General features: G+C 50.4%; 1 protein-coding gene across 1 annotated transcript in view; it reads left to right on the forward strand.

Moving 5' to 3' along the window:
• The first annotated feature begins 246 nt into the window (after window positions 1-246).
• Window positions 247-9,834, forward strand: part of CCDC61 (coiled-coil domain containing 61) — a 24,275-nt gene continuing 14,687 nt past the window's right edge. The window contains 3 exon segments of the mRNA XM_027767205.1: window positions 247-603; window positions 5,062-5,218; window positions 5,458-5,540. Of these exon segments, the coding sequence (XP_027623006.1) occupies window positions 361-603; window positions 5,062-5,218; window positions 5,458-5,540 (483 nt within the window). The 5' untranslated portion in view covers window positions 247-360.

The following is a 9,834-nucleotide window of genomic DNA, read 5'->3' on the forward strand; positions in this document are numbered from 1 at the left end:
GGGTCCCTGGCACTGGAGACCCAGCTAGATCACGGCGGGGGTGGAATAGGTGGTGGAGGTGGGAGAACATCCGCAGGTGGGGTCTGCCCGGGTTGGTAATATGCCAGTGTCGGCGGGGGGGAAGGGGTGATGGGGTTTTACTTGGGGAGTGGTTACTGGCTTAATCGTGGGGAGCCCAGCGGCTGACCTCGGCGGAGGGGCTGGGCGGAGGGGCTTTGCCATCTGCGGTACCTACAGGAAGCCAGTGTGGGAGGCGGAGCCAGGGACGGTGATGTAACGCTCGGAATGGAGAAAGGATCCGGGCGGTGAAAGGCGGGAGGAAGACGGGGCTGAAAAACTCTTTGTGCGTTTGCTGGAGTCATGATGTCACGAGGCCCGAGGACCGGGGTCAGGTCTGTGGGCCAGGATGGGACGCTGGGGTCTCCACAGGCACCCGGGATGTGCGCAGGTTGGGTGGTGACGTCATGCCCAAGGGCGGGGCCTCGAGCTCCGGGGACGCAGGGTCAGAAGGAGGCTGGGGCCGGGAGTAGCGGAGACACTTGGGATTGGGAAGAAATCAGCGGCCGGGATGGGCTCGGCACAGAGCAAGGACAGAGAATGCAGGTAGAGGAGGGACAAGGGCGGTGGTGGCGGGGAGGGGATTCTGAAGAATCCCTGGAGCAAATATGTGGGCAGGATCCAGGCGGAGTGATGGGAGAGGGCCGAATTCAGGGAGAATGTAGCAGGCACCCTAAGAGAACATGGGGCCAGTGTAGGGACAAGAGAAGCCCCAGTTTGGGAGAGCAGGATGGAAATTAGGGACTTGGGGGGAGAAGGGGCTGTTTCTGGGGAACGTAGCTTAAGGGGCTGGAATATGGAGGGAGGGAAGGAGGTTCTTCAGGGAGGCTGGGAAGGGGAGCCCGGAATTCCATGCAGTAAATGAGTGCTGGGGTCGGGGAGGGAGGGTCGAGCTGGCCGCGGTTACAGACCACTTAGGACCTGTCTCCAGGGGCCAGGGGCGTGAGCAAAGCCTGTAGGTGAGGGAGCTAAGTGTATAAGGGGAGGCTGAACTGAGGCAGAATTTTCCGGAGGCTGAGTGTTGGATTGAGGCTGCAAGATGGGGGCCAGTGACATCAGGGCAGTGGATCAGGAAAGGGCTGCCCATCACGGGGTAAGAATGGGGTTTATGCCAGGAAGTGGAGAAAGAGGAGGGCAGGGCCAGGTTGGTGGCGAGGATGGAGTGCGGTGGGCCCCCTTCCTCCTCGGCCTCTTCCCGGGAGTGGGTACCACGAGTGGGGGCGGCCGTGCTGCCTGCGCGGTCTCCAGGTGTTCCGCGGTGCCTCCGACGCCTTGGTAACCCGGACGGCGCGGCCGCTGATTGGTTCGCGGAGCGTGAGGGGCGGGGTCTGTGGGCGAGGTCTCGGACGCTTGGTCCAGACTGCTGCGCTGCCTTGCACCGCGATGGGGGTCAGGGGATGAGGGATTTGTTGAAATGTGCTACGATTTGTTTACAGCCAGATCAGGGATTATTAGCCTAGACGTCGGAACCTCCAGAGGATGAAAGCGTGATGGGAGAGTATGAACTTTCCAGGGAGAAGGGGCCCCCACACTTCATAAGCCCACCAAAGCCCCAGAGACTTCCCCCAGATAAAGGGTTCGGATCTGAAAACAGGTTCCTGTCAGGATGGCTCTGAGTCTCGTGGTTATCCCTGGGCCTCTGAGAAAGATCTATGGATGGGCCTGGAGGGGGTGTTCTCGGAGCCTCTGAAATTATTTACAATCGTGGTCCTACTTATTCATCTGAGCAGGGTTCAAAAATTTCATTAGATTCTCAAAGGTTCAAAGACTCTTAAAAACCATAAAAATCACTGATGTAGGTACCAACAGTTAGCATAATGGCTATGTCGCTGGACTCCCATGTAGTCGACTGCGGTTTGCGTCCTGGACCCGGTGGCTTAAAACTCACGCTGGGCGTGTGTGCGTGCGTGCCCAAGATCCCGAGAGGAGAACGGAGGAGAAGGGATTGCGGCGTGGCCTTCCCTCCTGGGGGGTGATTTCTCGCTTTCTGTCTCTCTGTCTCTCTGTTTCTGTCTGGTGAGCACACGTGCCCTATAACAAAAAAAAAAAAAAAAAAAACTCTAAAAAAAAATCACTGATGTAGATTTTTAGAGTTCATCTTTTCTTCTTCACCATATGTTGTATTTTACAATGTTGGATTCAAGGAAGGACTCTCTGGAAAAAGTCTAGGACTAGAAGAGGTGGAGGAAAGGAAGCCACGCAGTAGAGGGGTCCCCAGGGCCTATATTGGTGGCTTTGTCTATTTTAATTTTAGTTTTTTAATTTTTTTGCCATAGGTGCATGCACTCAACGGGGGAGAGAGAGGGGGAAAGTGGGAAATCACCCTGTAGATGGATGACCACACCGCAGTCCCTTCTCTTCCATTGTCCTCTTGCGATTTTGGGCGCACGCACACATGTGCCCACTGTGAGTTTTTCAAGCCACCAGGTGTGAGGCTCAAACCACAGTCCACCATGTGGGAGTTCAGTGCCTTAACCACCACGTCAGTTTTTGGCCCCAGTGGCTTTGTTTTTGAAGCAGCTATGGATCCCCGACATAGCCCTTTTTCTTGGCAAGCTTGGTTTCCCCATCTGTACATTGGGGAAACAAAGTATCAATAATAATAACAATAATAATAATAATAATAATGATAATGATGGGAACCAGTAGTTAGCGTAATGGCTATGTCGCTGGACTCCCACGTAGTCGACCACAGTTCGCGTCCCGGACCCGGTGGCTTAAAACTCACGCCGGGTGCGTGTGCGTGCGTGCCCAAGATCCTGAGAGGAGAATGGAGGAGAAGGGATTGCGGTGTGACCATCCCCCCTGGGGGGTGATTTCTCGCTTTCTGTCTCTATGTCTCTCTCTGTCTGTCTGGCGAGCGCACGCGCCCTATAGCAAAAACCTCTCCAAAAAAAAGAAATAATAACAACAACAACGACGACAGCAGTGATGGTAGCTCCTTTAGCTGTTGGAGGATGAGTGCTGTCATCCTCCTGTGGGCTTACAGAGGCCTTTGTCACCTGGCCTTGTTACATCTCGGATCTCATCATTTCACCCTGCTTCGCTCGCCGTCTCCTAGCCACGCTCACCTCCTTGCTGTACTTAGAGCAAACCAGGAACCCCCATCCCAGCCAAAGCATATCCCCTTTCCTCACTAATTCACTTTAAAAAAAAAAAAATTAACCAGAGAGCACATGTGCTCTCCAGAGAGAGACAGAGAGACAGAGAGAGAGGGAGAGGAAGAAAGCACCCTCCATGGGGAATGGTCATGCTGCAGTCCCTTCTCCCATCAGTCCCTCCTTTTGGGAATTTGGGCACATGAATCTGGTGTGCTTCTTGAGCCTCAGGGTCTGGGACTTGAACTTCCTGGTTGGCCAAGTGGGTTCTGGCTGCTTTAACTGCCAGGCCATCGTCTGGCCCACTACTTGACATTTCTATACACCTGACTGCTGTCCCCCTCCTGAGGGTAGGGACATGGCCTGGTTTCTCATCCCATCCCAGCACCCAGCATGGTACTGATTGTGGATTCAGTCTGTCTCATAGAAGGTCAGCTGACGTTCCCGTGTAGGCCTGGATGAGCCTGGATCAGAGCCCTAGCAGCCCGGGCTTCCATTTTGGACCACCCCTGGGGGCCTGGGCTGAGGACAGAGGCCCAGTTCTCCCTCTCCTGTTTGTAGAACAGGATAGTAGCTTTGTAGGCTATTTATGCTTACAAAAGGCTAGTTAATAAAATCATTTCTTTGGGGGCCAGCAGATGACATGGTGGTCAAGGTGCCAAACTTCCACCTGGCCAAATGTGGTTCGAGTCCCAGACCTGGTGGTTTGAGACTCATGCTGGGCACATGTGTGTATGCGTGCTCAAAATCCCAAGAGGAGAATGTCGGGGAGGAGATTGTGGTGTGGCCAGCCCCCCCAGGAGGGTGATTTTTTTCACTTTCTCTCTCTGAGAGTGCACTCTCCCTATGGCAAAAAAAACTTAAAAAGAAAAAAGAAATCACGTGTTCGATGGAGAAGACCTGCGTGTGCCGTAGGTAATACATAGCACTCCACCTGCAGCCTCTTCCTCAGAGGTCTCGTTTCCCTGCTTCAGTGCCACCTCCTCAGAGAGGCCTGCTCTGACCCCTTCTTCAAAAGTCCTGCCCAGGGCGGCAGGTGTGTAGTGGCTGAGGTGCTGGACTCCCACGTGGTCAGCTGTGGTTTGAGTCTCGGACCTGGTGTCTGGCTTTCTCACTTTCCCTCTCTCTCTGGCGCACGCATGTGCTCTGTAACAAAATTAAAAAAAGAAATAAATAAAATAAGGGAAATAATTTTTTTTTAGAAAAAGAAAAACTCAGCCTCTCTTTTTTTTTTTTCCCCTTAGGTTTTTGCCACTGGGCATGTGTGCTTGTCAGAGACAGAAAGAGAGACAATGAAAGGGAAAGTGAGAAATCCACCCCCGCAGGGGAGATGGCCACATCGCAGTCCCTTCTCCATTCTCCTGGGATTTGGGGCACACATGCACACGTGCCCAGTGTGATTTTCAAACTGCCAGGTCCGGGATTCAAACCACAGTCAGACATGTGGGAGTCTAGCGCCCTAACCACCATGGCACCTGCTGGCCCCCAAAACTCAACCTCCCTCTGCCTCCATTTCCCTTTTCCCTTTGCAGCTCGATTTTTTTCCCCCACCAATGTTTGCTGACTGAGTGACTATAACAAATAAATAATGACTGTAACGGTGAGTCCTGGCGTGGTCATCCTCATGTGACTCTCCAGTGGGTAACGTGGTTGGCCAGCAGGTACTGGGCACCGCCATGTGCAGGACAGGTCTCTTTTGCTTTTATGCATCATGCTAATTTCACCAGCACAACACGTGTGTGAGGTAGGTGCTGTTTTCCAGATGAAACCGAGGCACAGAGAGGTGGAGTCATTTTCCCAAGCTGCCACAGCAGATCAATGATGGAGCCAGAGTTCGAGTCCTGGCCTCCCAGCTCACGAGCCTGGACTCTCAGCCATTCTGGGTCTCTTCTGATCCCCTCTCCAGCGACTGGCCATGGACCAGCCGGCCGGCCTGCAGGTGGACTACGTCTTCCGGGGTGTGGAGCATGCCGTGCGGGTGACAGTCTCTGGGCAGGTGCTGGAACTGGAGGTGGAGGACCGGATGACGGCTGACCAGTGGCGGGGCGAGTTCGATGCCAGTTGTAAGTGTGCCAGCCTGGGTGGGTGTGCCTCTCAACTGGGATCCCCAGGAGTTGCGGCCACCAGAATCCTGCCCACCCGCCTCTTCTGTCTGACCAGAAACTGTCCAGTCTGGGGTGGGTGGTGTGGCCTCATCCCTCAGGCCTGTGGCTTCAGAGTCCGGGAGAATGGAGTGCGGGGATGCTCTGCCCTGGGCTGGGTAAGTGGTCAGACCTCAGGAGGGACTTTTCTTCCCACCCAGTCATCGAAGATTTGACTCACAAGACAGGGAACTTCAAGCAGTTCAGCATCTTCTGTAACATGCTGGAGTCGGCCCTCACCCAGGTAGGGGCCGGGCGGGGCTCGGGGGCCGTTCTGTCGTCCCGATTCCTGGGGAATAGATACTCGTGGTGTGTGCGAGGCCACTTCTCTGTCCTTGCAGGACGGGCCTATTTTCTTCTTCTTTCCCAAATGTCAGTGGTTTATTATCATTCAGTGATAGTCTCAGGAAGAAAATTCAGCTCACAGGCTGGCTCTGCGACCTGGTAGTTAGGGCAATCGGATCCCACATGGTCAACCTCATGGTTCGAGTCCTGGACCTGGCGACTTCAGAAACATGCCTGGCACATGTGTGTACGTGCCCAAAAGCCTGAATGGAGGGAGAGATGGAGAAGGGATTGCAGCGTGACCATCTCCTATGGAGGGGTGCTTTCTTTTCTCCCTCTCTTTGTCTCTCTGTCTCTCTCTGGCGAGTGCATGCACCCTTTGGCAAATAGAAAAATACAAAAGAAAAGAAAATGCAGGTCACATAATAATGCAAAGAAGAAAAGAAAAATCACTCCACTCCTAATGCTCATACCTGTTCATATTTTGGTGAAAATCCCTCCTGCCATTTCTCTGTCCCTCCGTTCATTTGTGAATGTCTGTGTGTATGAATTCGCAGATCTGTAATTGTACATAATTGATAGATTTTTCGAGGTATTGTGCAGTGTGCGTTTAAAAGGGCAATATTTCATAAAAGTGTGATCGTATCGAGGTAAATGGGTGGCATAGTAGTTAAGGTGCTGGGTTCCCACATGGCCAACCACAGTTTGAGTCCTGGACCTGGTGACTTGAAAACATGCCAGGAGCTCGTGTGTATGTGCCCAAAATCCCAAGAGGAGAAAGAATGAGTAAGGATTGCAGCATGGCCATTCCCTCTGCAGGGTGATTTCTCACTTTCCCTCTCTCCCTGGCTCTCTCTGGTGAGCACACGCACCCTATGACGAAAAGCTAAAGAGAAAGTGGTCATATCAGTGAGCATGACCACTCGTCCACTTCCTTACCGGTCATCCAGGGAGCTGCAGGCACTGCCGTGGACACCGGGGAGTCCGCAGTGAATGAGAGCGAACCCCTGTGCTCGTGAAGAAGGCGTCCTCACAGCAGAGACCGTCGATTGGAAAAAATATGCACAGCGTCTTTGAAAAGTAAATGGAAAAACGGAATCAGTGTGCGAATTTATTTGGGTGCAAAAAACTTCTGAAATCCCTGGATCGTTTTCTTATGATGGGCATTTTCTGTGAACTTTTTGAAGACCCCCTCACACATAATGTTAAGTAATTAAAAAAAAATATTTTTCAATCACCAGAGGAAACAGATACAGAGAGGAAGAGGGAGAAAGCAACCCCCCCCCGGGGCTTGGCCACGCCACAATCCCTTCTCCTCCATTTCTCTGTCCTGTGGGGACCTGGGGCACATATGTGCATGTGCCTGGTATGACACTCTGGGGCTAGTGTTTGAACTGTAGGTGGCCATGTGGGATCCAGCTCTCTAATAATCACTAGGCTGCAGGGCTAGTCCAAGTAAGATTTTTAAAAAAAATTTTTTTAGCATTATTTTATTTAACTTTATTTATTTACTTATTATTTTTTAATTTGACCAGAGAGGGACAGAAAGAGGGAAAGTGAGGAAGCAAGCTGTCAGGCCTGGGACTCCTGGTTTTTGCTATAGGGCACGTGCACTTGCCAGAAAGACAGAGACAGAGAGACAGAAAGTGAGAAATCACCCTCTGGGGGGATGGCCACGCTGCAATCCCTTCTCCTCCATTCTCCTCTCGGGATCTTGGGCATGTACACGTGTTTCGCTCTGGTTAAATTAAATTAAAATAAGAAAGAAAGAAGGAATAATATCAAATGGAATTAAATAAATAATTCTTTAAAAGTATTGATGGGGAAAAAAAAAGCAGGTTATGATTTCCACAGGGGTGGTAGCTACATATTTTTTAAAAAATGATTTTTCTTTCCTTTTTTTTTTTTAGGAGAGACTTTTGCTATAGGGTGTGTGCGCTCACCAGACAGACAGAGAGAGACAGAGAGACAGAAAACGAGAAATCACCCCCGAGGAGGGATGGCCATGCCACAATCCCTTCTCCTCCATTCTCCTCTCGGGATCTTGGGCACGCACGCACATGCGCTCGGCGTGAGTTTAAGTCTGGGATTTGAACGGCGGTTGACTACATGGGAGTCCAGTGACATAGCCATTACGCTAACTGCTGGTCCCCTGTGCTCTTTTTTTAAAAAGGTTTTTGCCATGGGGCATAAGTGCTCACCAGAGAGAGACAGAGAGAGAGAAAGTTGCCACACCGCAATCCCGTCTCTATTTTCCTCTTGGAATTTTGGGCATGCACACACATGTGCCTGGTGTTTTTCAAGCTGTTGGATCCGGGATTCAAACCATGGTCTGCCCTGTGGGGATCTAGCACCTCTACCACCATGTCACCTACTAGCCTCATCCTTTTATATGCTTAAAAATGATTGAGGATGGTGCTTAAGGCATTGAACTCCCACATGGCCAACCGTGGTTCAAATCTCAGACCCGGCAGCTTGAAAATCACACTGGACGTGTGTGTGCGTGCCCAAAATCCCAAGAGGAGAATGAAGGAGAAGGGATTGGATGTTGCCACTCCCCCAGAGGGTGATTTCTCACTTTCTCTCTCTCTGTTTCTGTCTCTGTCTCTCTCTCTCTCTGGTGAGCACATATACTCTATGACAAACATCTTAAAAAAGGAAAGTAAATAAATTATCAAAGATGGCAAGGAACTTTAAAAAAAATTTTTTTTTTTTTCAATTTGTATGCAGGTCCTTTCTATCAATATCTTTTTGCCATATTAGAAATTAATACTGAGCTAGGACCAGCAGATGGCGTAATGGTTATGTTGTTAGACTCCTATACAGTTGACTGCAGTTTGAGTCACGGACCCGGTGGCTTAAAACTCATGCTGGGTGCATGTGTGTGTGTGCCCGAAATCCTGGGAGGAGAAGGGATTGCCTCATGGCCATCCCTTTGGGAGGTGATTTCTTATTTTCTGTCTCTCTCTCTGTCTCTCTGGTGAGCACATGGGCCCTATAGCAAAAACCTCTCTCTCAAAAAGAAATGAACACTGGAGGGAAAGAGATTTATGAATTAATTTTAAGATAGCAATAATAAACTTATTATGTGTTAATTGAATATTTTTCTGAAAAATTTATCTCCTGAAACAAGTCTAGTAAGAAGTGTAGCATTGTCTTACATTGCTGGAGATCTCTGTAGTATCTGGCTTAGTAATGGAGACCACTGCGTGCTTCCACATTCGGTCCGTTGAGAGAGATGTTTTGACTTGAGCACATGCACAATTCCTGCCTCACATAGGGAGTACTTTAATAGCGTTTTCGGATAATGTGGAGCTCCTTCTTCTTCTTTTTATTTGTTGTTATTATTATTTTTTAAACTTTGACCAGAGAAAGAGAAATGAGAAGTGAGAAAGCAAGGCCCCAGGTCTGTGACTCAAACCGTGTGTGGCCATGTGGGAGTCCAGCACCTTAACCACCATGCCACCTGCTGGCCCCTGTGGAGTGCCGCCTTTGCAGACACACTAGTACTGGACAAGTGGCAGTTTCTTTTTCTTCTCTTTTCTTTTTTTTGAACTTTTTTTGCTATAGGGCGTGTGCGCTCGCCAGACAGACAGAGACAGACAGAGAGACAGAAAGTGAGAAATCACCCCCCAGGAGGGATGGCCACGCCGCATTCCCTTCTTCTCCATTCTCCTCTCGGGATCTTGGGCACGCACGCACACGCGCCCGGCGTGAGTCTTAAGCCACCGGGTCCAGGATGCAAACCATGGTCGACTACATGGGAGTCCAGTGACGTAGCCATTACGCCAACTGCTGGTCCCTCTTTTCTTTTTCTTTTTCTTTTTTTAAAGAATGATTTCTAAATTTTGTTTATTATTAGTAGTATTTTTAAATTTGCTATAGGGCATGTGTGCTCACCAGAGAGAGACAATAAGAGAGAGAAATACACAGAGTAGGAAATTAAGAAAGCAAGCTGCCAGGTCCAGGACTTGAACTGCAGTCAACTATGTGGGAGTCCAACTCTCCAACCACCACACCATCTGCTGGCCCTCTTTTCTGTTTTATTGAAGTTCATGTGTTTATATCTTCCATGAGAGTCAGAGAGATCAGGGGAAAGAGAGACAGGCATCCCCAACAGGGTCTGTGTCCTGTGATGTACGCCAGCCCTAGACAGGCAGGATCGTGGGCATGTGTGCACGCCCAGTGTGTGGAGGTGGACCTCTGGACACGAACCTGGACCTCCCCATATGGCTTCAGCTTCAGGGAGCGTC

This window comes from Tupaia chinensis, unplaced genomic scaffold (genome assembly GCF_000334495.1).
Source record: "Tupaia chinensis unplaced genomic scaffold, TupChi_1.0 Scaffold000067_1, whole genome shotgun sequence".
NCBI lineage: Eukaryota > Metazoa > Chordata > Mammalia > Scandentia > Tupaiidae > Tupaia > Tupaia belangeri.